This window comes from Mya arenaria, chromosome 4 (genome assembly GCF_026914265.1).
Source record: "Mya arenaria isolate MELC-2E11 chromosome 4, ASM2691426v1".
Lineage (NCBI taxonomy): Eukaryota > Metazoa > Mollusca > Bivalvia > Myida > Myidae > Mya > Mya arenaria.
The window spans coordinates 2,912,269-2,927,244 of record NC_069125.1 but is presented as its reverse complement, the minus strand read 5'-3'; the positions used below and the strand labels follow the sequence as shown (position 1 = coordinate 2,927,244).

At 33.5% G+C, this 14,976-nt stretch overlaps 1 protein-coding gene and 1 long non-coding RNA gene across 3 annotated transcripts in view; one reads left to right on the top strand and one right to left on the bottom strand.

The window, feature by feature from the left end:
• The window catches only part of LOC128231327 (CD82 antigen-like), a 33,751-nt gene extending 21,150 nt beyond the window's left edge, over positions 1-12,601 (top strand). For both annotated transcript variants that reach the window (XM_052943997.1, XM_052943998.1), the window contains exons 8-10: positions 4,079-4,201; positions 6,159-6,242; positions 7,756-12,601. In XM_052943997.1, the coding sequence (XP_052799957.1) occupies positions 4,079-4,201; positions 6,159-6,242; positions 7,756-7,818 (270 nt within the window). In that variant the 3' untranslated portion in view covers positions 7,819-12,601. The remainder of the gene's footprint in view (positions 1-4,078; positions 4,202-6,158; positions 6,243-7,755) is intronic.
• LOC128231328 (uncharacterized) lies at positions 737-4,037 on the bottom strand. The gene is made up of 3 exons (XR_008260346.1): positions 2,468-4,037; positions 1,713-2,119; positions 737-1,469 (listed from the first exon to the last, which is right to left on the bottom strand). It is a non-coding gene; the product is annotated as an uncharacterized LOC128231328 (long non-coding RNA).
• Positions 12,602-14,976: the final 2,375 nt, after the last annotated feature.

Below are 14,976 nucleotides of genomic sequence, written 5' to 3'. Positions count from 1 at the left end.
ATTGTTACTGGGTATTATACGCAGGCATTTTTTTGCATCGAAATCTGAGGGAAAAAAGGGCGTCTGATACCATTCATTTACGGTATATTGGTATATTGGCACGAGGGCCAATATCAAATCACTTATTTATTAATATATAATATAAATTTTTGAATTTGATTCAGAACAAATACCGTATTTTCTCGACTATAAGACGGGAAAATTGGGTCCCGATTTTTACCCCCAAAGTAGGGGACCTGTCTTATAAGCGAGTCGATAAAATATTAAAAAAAGATTCAAGTCAAAATCAGTAAAATTTTACATAGGGTATTCGTCTATCCAGTATATCGTCTGCTGATACAAGTATGGGTAATTAAGTAAACAACAACACGAAATCTCTTCACCGCGCGTGCTCTGACGTCACACAGTGTTCCGTTATATTTGCATTTTTTCTCATGGCGCGTGTCAGTATAATTAGTTTGACAGATATATCAAATCAATAAATTGGAATCTTAATATGATGTAGGTACCTTACTGTCAATTTGATTAAGCAAACAAATGACAATGCGAATATGAATCCTTTATGTTCGTCGCCAATCAACGGACAATATTGCCTAAAGCATTATTGCTAAACAAACACCTATTCATGCCTCGGCTTTTCGCAGTTATGTTATTGAAGCCATTTATTTTGCCGAAGAACTTCATTGGTGTCTTCAATAAAAAAAAACTAAAACAAACATATGTTGTTATTGATTAATTATTACAATTCCGATAAGTAACGACCTGTCCTGCAAACTTATGTACTCATTTTTAACCTACCTCCAAATAGAGAGCTCACAGTTGACCGCCATTTTCTTTGAGTAAAACAAAAACAGTTACCGCGAAAGTTGATAATTGTCTGTTGAGCTTGAACATTTTCACACATTAGGAAGAATTTTAGCATTTTAGATTTGCTTAAAAATTGACCCCGTCTTATAAGCGAGTCGAAACAAAAAGCACCAGATTTCATGGGCAAAGTTAGGGGGCCGTCTTATAAGCGAATCGCCTTATAGTCGAGAAAATACGGTACATGTGTTGACTGGATCTGAATATTTTTTAGAATTTCATGCAGTGTGAAAGCTCGTGCGCCTAATCTTGCAAAAATGCATATGTGTATTAAAAGTCTACAAACTCTGACAGTCAAATATTCTTGATAATTTAGAAAGCAGACAAGCATTACTAAAATAGCAACCGGCCAACCGCTGCCCATGCTGTATTTGTTTCGCCTCTTGATATGCTCAATATCTGTAAAGGTTTTCATAATTTTTAAGCAGGATGGATCAATAATAAATTTGACCAGAGTCACCATATATATAGAGAAGATATATATGCAACAACTGGTGTTATAATCCAGAACTGAAGCTAACATCATAGAGGTACATCCTTCCAAGAATCCATCAAAACAACATGCTGAACAACTTCAAGAACTCTCTTCAAAAGACCACACTTTCCTGAAATAAATAAAAGATGCCAATATTAAAATAAATCAGTTACATGTATTGTTAAATATTTTAATACTAGCTGTAAATGCTACTGTCTTTGATATTTGCTTCCTACATGTATATCATAATGAAATATTGACAAGATAATAGCTAATGTTTTGTGGTTGTTGTTTTTCTCTGGACAAATAGTCCATTACTTTTGTACAGCAAAGTAAAACTAAATGTTATAAAAAGCTTTCAAATAGGTCCTACCGATTATTTGTAAAACTTGTCATCACTGGTTTTCTCTTGCAGTTGACATTGCCTGGACTGGCAAATATCATGTGTGTGTGTGAGGGGGGGGGCGGTTTCCGGTCTTATGCTAGGTCCCCTGTTGCGGTAGGCTTGTTGAAGACAATAATAAGGGGACTTCCTTATCTCCATCAATCAAAATACTTTAATGGTGTCAACGGTAAATAGCAGGAGACCCTCCACCAGCCTTAACCGGTAAATGGGGGGAGGGTAGTGTGTGTGGGTTAGAACCAGCTGCCCGGTCAGCTTAGTTGGTTAGAGCGCCGGGCTAGTGTTCTGGTGGTTGTGAGTTCGAGCCCCACACCGGGGGCAATTTTCCTCCCAGGTCTACTTTTACAGCCAGAGTGTGTGAACATGTTCCACAATTTCTGTAAGAACAAAAACCAAAGCATGTGAATGTTTGAGCAATGCAATAGTTACAGATTGGTATCACCCACGATTGTCACTTGTCAACTATTAGTATTACATTATTATTCATAAGGGGGAGTGTTCAATCGCTTAGAACTGAAACTTTTTATGCATAACCCCAATAAACCATTTCTGCTCATACTGTAGAGTACAAGGTTATACTGTATAGCTGGCATGTAACTGTTATTTAATGTCACTTCCGGGTTCCCCATTCAGGCCATTTATGATTTACTCATATTGTGCGATGATTTAATCTTTGTTTCAACAATACTGTAAGAAGGACCGGTGTTATTAAAAGTTAAACTTACCCTTGTTTGCATTTACAGTATGCGTCACACACACGCTTTTCCTTTGTATCAATGTCAATGTTGACAACATGGCGGCTATCCGATTTTCTCTGACTTGGATAGATTTCACCCCGTAAATGTTAGATATCGTCATTTTCTAAAGATATATTGAGCCTCCCGATGTAGCAGCCAGTTACAAATTCCTTTGACTTCTATTTTTTTCGCATTGTTATGTGACATTTATGATAATTTGTCAGGAATATCGGAAAGCGAAACGACGCGAGACGCCATTACTTCCTCGTTTGTTTGACGGACACAGACAGAGTTCGCTCCCTTGATATCAGGGTGCGTGGCTTAGAAGCCGCTGTCGTAAGGTCAATTGTTTGTTTCAGTGAAAGATTGTTATATAGTTCACGAGTGAGCACCAAAAGATAAATTCATGGGTGGCCAAGCCACTAGTAAAATAGTCGCTTATGGTGTTAATATAATGCTATCTTAAAATGAAACAAACAGTTTTCTTTTTATTATGTGCCTAAAATTGGAGTGAAAAGTCATTTAATTTAGAAAATGTGCCAATTTGTTTGCGCACGTAACTTCATTTCGGAAATGATGTCGTTGAAAGTGTGTCCCAGCCCTGAGTGCACGCTGACATTTAATTAAAAGCTATCTTTGCAAACCAAAATTGACTGAGGACTGCTCTCTCCCTTGCTTACTAGACAACCATCAAATTGTCCAGCAGAATGTCCTGAAATTTAAGAGGCTTCAGTTCCCTTAATAGAAAGTAATCAAAACTTAAGTATCAACTTAAGATTTTTGGAAGATAAAACACAATAGGGCGTAATAAGTGTAGTTTTAATTAACTTTTTGAAGAATTGTCTTTAATTATTTCATGAAAAAGTTTAAAGTTGTCAAATTACATAAAGTTAAATAGGATGCAAACGAATGGAAAAATTGATATTCGAATATTCAGTAAATCTTTCGATCCAATATTTGAATATTCGAATATTTGATTACCAAAAGGAACATTAAAGAAGTGTAGTAAACTACTATTATTATACCCTATAGTAATAGCTGGGCCATTTTAACCCTTCTACATCATAGCCGGTACACACGAAGGACCCTAATTTACCTAAAAATCTAATAAAAGCTATAGCCTTTAAACAAACAAAAATGCTAAACTTTTCAATTCCACTGAACAAGGCGAAGATCGTAAATTCTTGGTTGAATGTCGTGATGCACCAACGGGTTGTTCTGTTTGATGAGCAGCCTCATTTTGGGATTGACATCTACTAGATATAACTATGGAAAAAACCAAATACTCGGGAATAAGTTAAATAATATAACAAAAACCCCTGAATTTTGCATCGCTAATAGTTATCATAATGTATTGCTTATTGTCAAATATAACTTATGGTTATTTAGTATCATCTTGTGTGCATTTGAATAAGATTTCTGGTTTTCCATGATCCAAATTATATTATTCAAGCGTCTGACGGCATGTTGGAATTTATACATAGTGTTTACGTCACTTTCTATGTATTGTTATTACATAAAGCTTTTCAAGATACAATGTAAGCAATAAACTTTACTGTTCCATTATGATATAATTTCTTCACGAACTTATTATTGCAGTTGATTCCGCCATCCTGTTGCGTCCTGACCAACAAAAACGAGGCCGAAGAAAAACCGAGGTCTGCCATAGCAAAGAATGCCACAGCTTGTATGGAAAAGGAGGCTGATTACTATCATGAAAAGGTATGTTTGGAAACAGGGCCATTCCATAAAAAAATAAAAAACATATTACTACCTGCATTAATTCTGCACTGTTGAAAACGGCTCTGATGATTCTGTTTAAAAAATGCCCCCCTGTGGTTTAATTTTGCTACGCCCCTGAGAGTTCTCATGGGTGCTAATATTCTAAAATGGTCTAATGGACTTGTGGTTTGTAAGGGTGCTGCGCTTCTAAATTGGTCTAGCTATGCCACATAGGTTCATAAAGGCTCTTTTAATATAGTATAGCGATGACCATGAGGGTAATAATGGGTTTCTATCTTCTAAAATGGTCTAGCTACACACCTGAGAGGCATAATACTTTCTGATCTTCTAAAATGGTCTAGCTACACCGCTGAGAGGCGTAATACTTTCTGATCTTCTAAAGTGGTCTAGCTACACCGCTGAGAGGCGTAATACTTTCTGATCTTCTAAAATGGTCTAGCTACACCCCTGAGAGGCATAACACATTCTCATCTTCTTAAATGGTATATAGCTATGACCATGAGGGTAATCATGGGTTTCTATCTTCGAAATTGGTCTAGCTACACCCCTGAGAGGCATATTATGTTCTTATCTTCTTAAATGGTATATAGCTATGACCATGAGGGTAATCATGGGTTTCTATCTTCTAAATTGGTCTAGCTACACCCCTGAGAGGCATATTATGTTTTTATCTTCTTAAATGGTATATAGCTATGGCCATGAGGGTCATTATGGGGGTTTGTTCCCACTTTGCCAACCGTTAATTGCCTCCAATTAAAGTAACTACCAATTTTGTCCTCGCACCACCAACTTACCTGTATTTTCACCATTAGACTGGCACCCAAATTTAGTTGTTGTTGAAATTAACTTCTAATCCTTCCTTATCAGATATAAAATGTTTTAGTATTAAAATTTAAAAGTTAGTTTCAACAAAAACAATGATTTTGACTTGTTCATTGTAACAGTAATATCATACAATTAACCAAATGATCTTTATCATTAATCAATCAAAATTAATCAACAACTTTAATTGTAATGTAAAGTTCATTGAGAATAGTAGAGGAGGTCGAACACTGGTTTTGAATGGTTTCATGTACAGCCTGAAAACCAGGAAAAATGAGAGTAGCTATTGGCGCTGTGTAGACCGAGTCTGTTACGCTAAGATAAACACTAGGAATGATATTCCTACCAAAGTATCTGGAGAACACAATCATCCCAGAGATGACAGTGCTGTTGTTTTATTATGTTGTGATGTTTTTCAGAGTGTTTAAAATAGAATAAAAATTAAAATGTTTAATGAATGAACTATTCAATATGTGCTATGTGCTTATATATTGATACCAATAAAATAATATACTAATGTAAAATGTCCATTGTATTGTTGTATTGATTGTATTGAGTATGTTTATTTAAAAATAAAGAATGAACACTCGTTGTGACATTGTGATTTAAACTCATTTATTATGCATTCTGATACTGTATATGGTAGCAAAAATGCTATTACGGCTAAACTGTTTTAAAACTTTTTAAATAAAAAATGGGGCCAGTCTAGCATTTTCACCAATTAGCACTTATCAACTCTATTGTTACCACAAACAATACATCCCCCAACCCCACCTACAATTTCTATAGGAAAAATTATCGGTTGGCAAAGTGGGTACACACCATTATGGGTTTCTATCTTCTAAAATTGTCTAGCTATGGCCCTGAGGGTTGTAATGGGTGCTTGTCTTTATAAAATGGTATAGCTATTCCTTTAAGTGTCTAAATGGATGCTTATCTTTATGGAATTTTGTCTTGCTACTCCCCTGAGGGTCATAATGGGTGCTTATCTTCTGATATGTTTATCTTTGTAAAATGGTCTATCTATGTCCGGTAGGTCGAAATGGGTGCCTACATTTAAAAATGGTCTAGTTACACCAGTGATTAAACGGGTTTGTTGTTTGTATGTTTTCAGGGCTGTAAGGAAGGATTGATTGACTGGGCCAAGATGCACACGGCCATTCTCATTGGGGTAGCCATGGGTATAGGCGCCATTCAGGTAGGAACCCTTTTTTCATCAAAGAATCATAAACTCAAAGATTTATGATTAAACTGTTTAATAGTTTTCACAATTTTAAATTGAAGTTACTCTTGCAGATTAACAGAAAAAAAATCTCAAGTGATAATTATATTTCCATGGCGTATCTTTTTCTTTAAATAAAAAAAGCCTTTATTGTACAAACATTTTTAAACAGATTCCAGGGACCATCTTATAAACAAGCGCACCTTTTGATCATGATGTGTATTCATAATTCTCAACTGAATACTTAGCGAGTATCAGAAGTAAAATTAGAGATTTAACTTTCTGATTTACTCATGTTTTATTGCTTATATAAACAAGTTTACATAAAACACAAGTTTTTACAAATGTAAGAACTGTCGTTAGAAAAAGGCCCTCCCCATTTTCTCATACTTATATCATCAAAAGAAATTACATAATAATTGCTAATTTATAACTTTGATATAAATTGCTCCGTTTAGAAAATTCTGGAGTAAACTAGTAAATTTTTAACATACTTATTACTAGCAGTTCATATGATACAGATAGTGATACGTAGTTTATAAATTCTTATGCCATTTCTTTTTTATGATATAATTTAACTTGCCCATCTAAATAACCATGGAGTAATATTTACAGCCAGACTTTTGGTTTCAGAATATATTTTGAAGCAAACTCATAATTATTTTATTTGAAAAATTGATTATATGATAAGATCATTTATAAAATGGCCTCTATACCCTTGTTCAATACATTTTGAATGGCTAAGCCAAATGTTATAAAGGAAAATGAAACGTAAATGATTCAGTTATTCATTTTTTTCTCTCTTTTTTCGATGAATAAATAATGGGTTGTTTTTTCTGAAATTCATAAGGTTATAGATTTTATTTCAATAAGCATTGAATATTCAAGTGAAGAGATTGGTTTTAAAGCTGCACTCTCACAGATTGACCTTTTTGACAACTTTTTTTTATTTTTGTCCTGGAATGAGCAAAAATGTTTTTGAGTAAATGTCTGAAAACCATGATATAAAACTGCTGATAAAATATCAGATCACAGTTTTTACACTTCAGAATTGAAGCTTTATAGCTATAAGCCTTACTATATTACGCTTTAAAGCTGCACTCTCACAGTTATACCGTTTTTACAACTTTTTCATTCTGTCTTGGAAAGAGCAAATTTTTGGGTAAATATCTGCAAACCAATAATAATAAATTGCCGACAAAATATCTGATTGCAGATATTTATATTTCCGTTTGAAAATTAATGTTTAATGGCTTAAACTTTTACCAATAATTGAGATCTGTTCCATTGCATTGTATCGTATATGACTGATTTGAAAACACTGCTCCGAAAGGAGCTTATTCTGAGACAAAAAATGAAATAAAAATTCAAATCAGTCAAGCTGTGAGAGAGTAACTTTAACATTTATAAGAACTAAAATATATGCAAGTCATTGGGCTAAAATGTCATGTGTCATATATTTTTCGTCTAAATCTTGTTTTATTTTCAGATATTTGGGCTAGTCATAGCCATCTGCCTCTGCCGACAAGTGGACAGAGAGGAAAAATACTAGGGACACCAAAACACCCTAAATGGCTCAACTTACTGAATGGCAATAAATGTGTACAACAAAATTGATTATTATACAATAACCCCACTCAATATGCTGAAGGCAATATCCACATAATAAAACATAATATTCTTGAGTCATTATAGTCATCAAATCAATTTTAAGTCTTTGATAAGGCAGGCTTGTTTAGGCATTTACAAATGTGTCAACTTTGAATTTTATCCTCGACCATATTGCAGGAGTGATGATTTGGAAAAGTTCCTGAAAACTTACAGAAGTGCAAAAATTGATATTTTTTGAAATTGTCAGTAATAGATCTTCATGTATGTATTGTGTTTCTTGGATTTGAAATCATTTTTTATCAGCTAATATAACCCTTTGACACGTTGTTTTTATATATTTTTCAATATTATCATAACATAAATAGTTAATAAGAAAAAAAATCCTGAACTATTTAAAGGTTTCCTTAAGGTTTTTCTCGGGTTCTGCCTGATTTATATTACTTTCTTTATTTTAACAGCTGAACAAAAGAATCTCTCTTTATGGCCAAATTATTAACTGTTAAAACAAATTATTGAAGAGAACAATGTGTCATTTCTACAGAAAATTAACCTTATGTAATCGTTGTTTGTGTCTTGTAATCAGAAATATATTGCAGTGAATATTCTGCCGCAATTTAATAGGATAATTTTATATCCATGATTTTATAGTTAGTCTGAAAGAGGTATACATGACCACTATAGTTTGTTTTCTATACATTTTCTTTTCAAATGATGTGTTCTTTTTTCATTCAGTGTTCTGTGAACTCAAGTATCATTTTCTCATAAATCACAATAGTTAACAATGTAAATTATTGCTTAATTCCAATTTATGGATTAATGGCTTAACTTACATGATCGATAGGAAAGGTAAATATGTAAAGTTTATGACATCTACAGAAGGTTACATTGAAACTTGAAAACGTTCTTATCAGCTTGAATAAAGCCAATTTAAGGCATGTTTACAATTTGATTGGTTTACATTTTTCTGCTCAAGAGTAGGCAACTGTTAAGGCTGTTATGCATGTACATGTTTCAGTCAGTGTTCAGAATAATGTAGAGTTATATCCAGGGTTTCTGAAAACTGACAATTTGCCGATCTGGACTGATTTTGACCACACCAGACCGATTTCAGGAACAAAAAATGGTTAGAAAATCGGTCTGAAATTTGTTTCTTATTTTTTGGTCCAAAACAGCTAAGTCAGTAGAAAATGTAATACACAAACCAGTTTTGTCATTGAAAAAAACACCTGACACCCCAATTAAATAGAATAAAATTGCTATCACTTATATTCAATCCTTCTCTGTTCATAGCAATCCCATGACTCGGTCAATTTCAGTATTATTGTCTAGTCATTGTTTTGTCTCCTTGTGCTGAAGTAGGGTTTGATAAATCTTAGATTGAATGGATTAATACTGTAATAAAACTTACAATTGCTTTTTAAGAGGCAGTTTCATTTTGGTATAAGAATTTTTTTTATGACTGTGCCAAGCTTAGTTTGGTCATGTAGATCTAATGATTATCAAATATCAAATAAATATGTTTGGGGTTTATTAAGCAAAAAAGAAATGTAAATTGCCACAAAAGTAGCCATGGAATTATGTCATAATTTCATCGCATTGTTTGCTTTTATCATATTTATTTTGAGACCCATTTATGTTTGTGGCTGTTCAAGTTTATCATTGTTAAGTAATAGTTATGGTAAGGTAGTTCATTCTTTTTCAACCCTAAATATACTTGTAAAGGTCTTGGTTGAAACATAAATGTGCTTATAAAAACGAAATGTAAAATTCAATTGTATATATATATATATCATAGTTTATGTTATGTTTCTATATTACAAAGCCATTATTACATGCGATACTTTGTACATAATCTTATTCTGTTTTCATTTGCAGCTATATGTTAAAGTTTTTCAATTTGTTGTGTATATCATATGATATGTAATGAAAATTAGACATAATGTCATGAAAATCTAACAGATAATGCAATGAAAATAATACAGAATATCATGAACATCAAAGTTTACTTAAAAATATTTAAAAAATCAGACGTTTTGTTCTGAAAATCAGACGGATTGTAATGAAAATCAGACAGATTGTAATGAAAATCAGACGATTGTTCTGAAAATCAGACGGATTGTAATGAAAATCAGACAGATTGAAATGAAAATCAGACGTTTTGTTCTGAAAATCAGATGGATTGTAATGAAAGTCAGACGTTTTCTTCTGAAAATCAGATGGATTGTAATGAAAATCAGACGGTACGTTATGAAAATAAGACGGTATGTTATGAAATTCAGACGGTATAATGTGATGAAAATCAGACAGTATGTTATGAAAATCAGACGGTATAATGTAATGAAAATCAGACGGTACCAGTATAATGTAATGAAAATCAGTCTGTGTTAAAAATGGATGTCAGACATAATGTAATGAAAATGAGACATTACTTTGAGGGATTAATTAAGATTTTGCTAAACAAAAGGCACATGAATCTCATTTTAGTGTTTATTTTTTCAATGATAAACTAGGAATGCATTTTTTGCAGAACATTAAGGTTACAATCTATGATTGGAAAACAAAATAAACTGCAAAATAAGCCAAAGTCTTGAGTCAAAGTCTACTGGCCAGAATTGTTCAATCTATGATGGCTCAGGAAACCTAATTGTGCCATACATCTTATGCTTTTGAAATTGTTTTATTTGGTAAAAAATGTTACTCCCACTAACCGTGTCAGGAGATGACTTAAGATAAAAGCATCTATTTTGTTCTCAAGATAAAACCATTTATTTTGATCTTGAGACAAAAGCATCTATTTTTTCTTGAGATAAAAGTATCTATTTTGATCTTGAGATAAAAGTATCTATTTTGATCTTAAGATAAAAGCATCTATTTTGTTCTCGAAGCTAAAGCATGTAGTTGGTTAACATAACCATAAATTGATTATGGTTACGTAATAGATTGTTTTAATATGAGGCTGACTTAAGAAGAGTTATCATAGATCCGTTGTATTTTAAGTGCAAGCTTGATGTTGAGTTAAGAGATTTATTCAAAGCCAGTTTCCGTGCAATCTTTAATCGTTAAGTGTACGATAATCATAAGCTCCATCATATAGAAAATGCAAGCTTTATATTCAGAGTAACCTCTATAGCCGGAGTGCATTCTTAAGTTAATAATAATCTCATAGGCTTTTGTACAGGCTTGATTTGTTTTCAATTCAGGGCCCAAAGGGGCTGAAATGATGAAGTTTTTGCAACTTTTCTGATCGCCCCAGTGGGCCCGTTGTTTTTATTCATTCCCTTTATACCTTACCTCATTATTGTTTTAACGATTTGATTCATTTTGTTAAAATATTATATATGCTTTAAACGTTAACCATTCATATTTACATTTTATGTTTAATGTTAGAAATATATTTAAGCTTTGGATTTTTGTGTACGCTTTTTTGTTTGGGTCTGAATTTAGCTATATAGTATAGATTATAAACTGACAAATACATGTAGTTCAGTTCGCATGTGAGTAATCAGAAAGTTTGAACTTGGAATAAGAAGACAAAAAGTATATTGGTACAAGTATATTTTATTTATTGGTAGTTAGAAATAGCTAGGATATGCCATTAAAGCTGCACTCTCACAGAGTGTCAGGTTTGACACTTTTTAGAAAAGTTGTCTCAGGATCGAATAAATCTCAAATGTTTGGTAAAGCTGCAGAAAAGTTCATTTAAGGCATACCGCATTAGTTTTCAAACATAAATATGAACAACTGATCTTTTGTCAGCAGTCTTATATCACTGGTTTCCAGACATTGACTTAAAACTTGGATCTTCAAAGACAAAAAATAAAAACAAATGTCAAAACTATCAGTCTGTGAGAGTGCAGCTTTAAAGCATACATCTTGTAGTGAGTTGGTGTCAGAATTCTGTCCTCATAAAACCATGTGCATTCTCTGGTAGTGCATTGTTTAAAGTCTTCATTACTCAAGAATCTGATGTACATTATAAAGGTAATTTAATGGTAGATACTGGTTTCACAGCCTGGTGTTGAAATTCTTATACTTTACTACCCCCTATATACTTGATGTTGTTCATAAAAATGTTCATAAAAAAACTTGGTGGTAAATTTTACAGATTTATTTTTATTTCGAGCGAGGGAATTTCGAAAGAAATTTTATTGAATTATACAATATATGATAAGATGATGTTTAAACCATAATTTGACAATTTATCTTTGTGTTAAAGGAATAATGAAGCCAATGTAACTGGTACTACCAACAAGTGCATATTGTTGAAATGTGTTTCTGTGGGGTTTCTTTGTATTGTAGTGAAAATGTGCCTTGTAAAAATGAAGGTGTTGTTGTTTTACAGACATTTTACCTCTTTTACTGTCTTTTAAATATCTTGCCACCGAAAAACGATATTGTTGATATATTTTGTTCTATTTTTAAACTTCCAAAGAGTTGAAAAGCATTTTTGTAAAGAATTAATTACTTAATTATTGCACAGTTATCAATATTGAATAACACTATTTGACTTCTTCATTGAAAGTGATTTGCTCAATATTTGAAAAAGCTGAGCAAAAAAGTTGTTAATATTGTGAAGAAAAATAGTTCCTTCATGTTAAATGTTGACCTCCGGCCTATTTACTGGTTCATGTTTCAAAATTGTTTCTTGCTATATAGTTTATAGAATGTATGGTATTGTATATTTTCTAATATTTTAGAATAAACTACTAATTGTTCAAAGCTTTGTTTCTTTGTTGTTGTTTTTACAGTTGGTTTTGTGATGAGAAGAATGATACATTGTCATAGCTACGGAGGCCTCATTGTTGCAGTTAATGGATGTTGTATTCGGAACTCCTCGGCCATTTTTATTGAAAACAACCTCGGATGTATGCTGGTACATCGGTAGAACTAGTCCGTGAATATTTGAAATATATCATTAATTAAATGTAGTGTTTTACTGTTGTTGTATTTATTGATCTAAGTTTAATTTGATTGCCAGTGAAGTGTTTTATTGCGAACATAATGAAGATTCCCAAGAGTTAGGTCATAAAGTTTAACTGGTACTGGTAAATTAAATTAATACGCGATCTACTTGCAGCGGACTTAAACGTACCGCTTTTTATACGCCCGAAGGGTCGTATTATGTTATGGCCTCCATCGTCTGTCCGTCTGTCTGTCCGTCCGTTAGCAATTCCGTGTCCGGGCCATAACTTGGTAACTAATTAAGCGATTTTCAAATAACTTTATACAAATCATCACTACATTAAAAGGATGTGTCGCGCGCAATTTCCAGGTCCATACCTAACAGACTAGAATCATCATGGGGGTGCGTTAGCAAATCCGTGTCCGGGCCACAACTTGGTCACTAATAAAGTCATTTTCAAATAACTTTATACAAAGCATCATAACATTAAAAGGATGTGTCGCGCGCAATTTCCAGGATCATACCTCAAACACTAGAATCACCATGGGGGGCGACGTTAGCAATTTCATGTCCAGGCCATAACTGGGTTACTACTAAAGCAATTTTCAAATAACTTTATACAAGTCATCTCTACATGAAAAGGATTTGTCAAGCATGCTTTCCAGGTCCGTACCTCAAAGGCTAATTTCACTGGGTGGCGTTAGCAATTCCGTGTCCGGGCCATAACTTGGTAACTAATAAAGCGATTTTCAAATAACTTTATACAAATCATCACTACATTAAAAGGATGTGTCGCGCGCAATTTCCAGGTCCGTACCTCAAAGACTAGAATCACCATGGGGTTGCGTTAGCAAATCCGTGTCCGGGCCACAACTTGGTCACTAATAAAGTCATTTTCAAATAACTTTATACAAAGCATCATTACATTAAAAGGATGTGTCGCGCGCAATTTCCAGGTCTATACCTCAAACACTAGAATCACCATGGGGGGGATGTTAGCAATTCCATGTCCAGGCCATAACTGGGTTACTACTAAAGCAATTTTCAAATAACTTTATACAAATCATCTCTACATTAAAAGGAGTTGACAAGCATGCTTTCCAGGTCCGTACCTCAAAGGCTAATTTCACTGGGGGGCGTTAGCAATTCCGTGTCGGGGCCATAACTTGGTAACTAATAAAGCGATTTTCAAATAACTTTATACAAATCATCACTACATTAAAAGGACGTGTCGCGCGCAATTCCCAGGTCCATACCTCAAAGACTAGAATCACCATGGGGGTGCGTTAGCAAATTCGTGTACGGGCCACAACTTGGTCACTAATAAAGTCATTTTCAAATAACTTTATACAAAGCATCATTACATTAAAAGGATGTGTCGCGCGCTATTTCCAGGTCCATACCTCAAACACTAGAATCACCATGGGGGGACGTTAGCAATTCCATGTCCAGGGCATAACTGGGTTACTACTAAAGCAATTTTCAAATAACTTTATACAAATCATCTCTACATTAAAAGGATTTGTCAAGCATGCTTTCCAGGTCCGTACCTCAAAGGCTAATTTCACTGGGGGGCGTTAGCAATTCCGTGTCCAAGCCACATCTGTGTGTTACTACTAATAAAGGAATTTCTAGAAAACGTGTTCTAGCCACAACTTTGTAACCAATAAAGCAATTTTTAGATAACTTTATACAAATTATTGCTACATTAAAAGGATGTGTTGTGAGCACTTTCCAAGTCCTGCTACTTTTAAACTTTATCTCAGATTTTCTAAGGAAGTTTCAGATATTCTATTTTTTTTATAAAAATATTTCATTTCATAAAATCTGATTCCATATTAGTACATCCTTCATTGCACTACTTACCAGTATGTATGTTGTTTTACAATTATTCTATGTTGTAAAAAAATACTGTTGAACAAAGGTTTTTATTAGCACTGCTAACTTAAGTATCATTAAAGTTTCAATATTGGAAGATTAAGCCTTTGTTGTAAACACTTCACACCTAGTAAGCAGTATACTAGCATAACCTAAATGTTTATTAAAGACCTCAAGCCGAATCTTCTTCGGGCGTATAATGCTCCGTTTCGCGGTGCTCTTGTTTAGTATGTAAACTGTCCAAATACATCCGAGGTTGTTTTCTATAAAATTGGCCGAGGAGTTCCGAATGGGGCTGTTGAGCTTTCAGAAAGGATG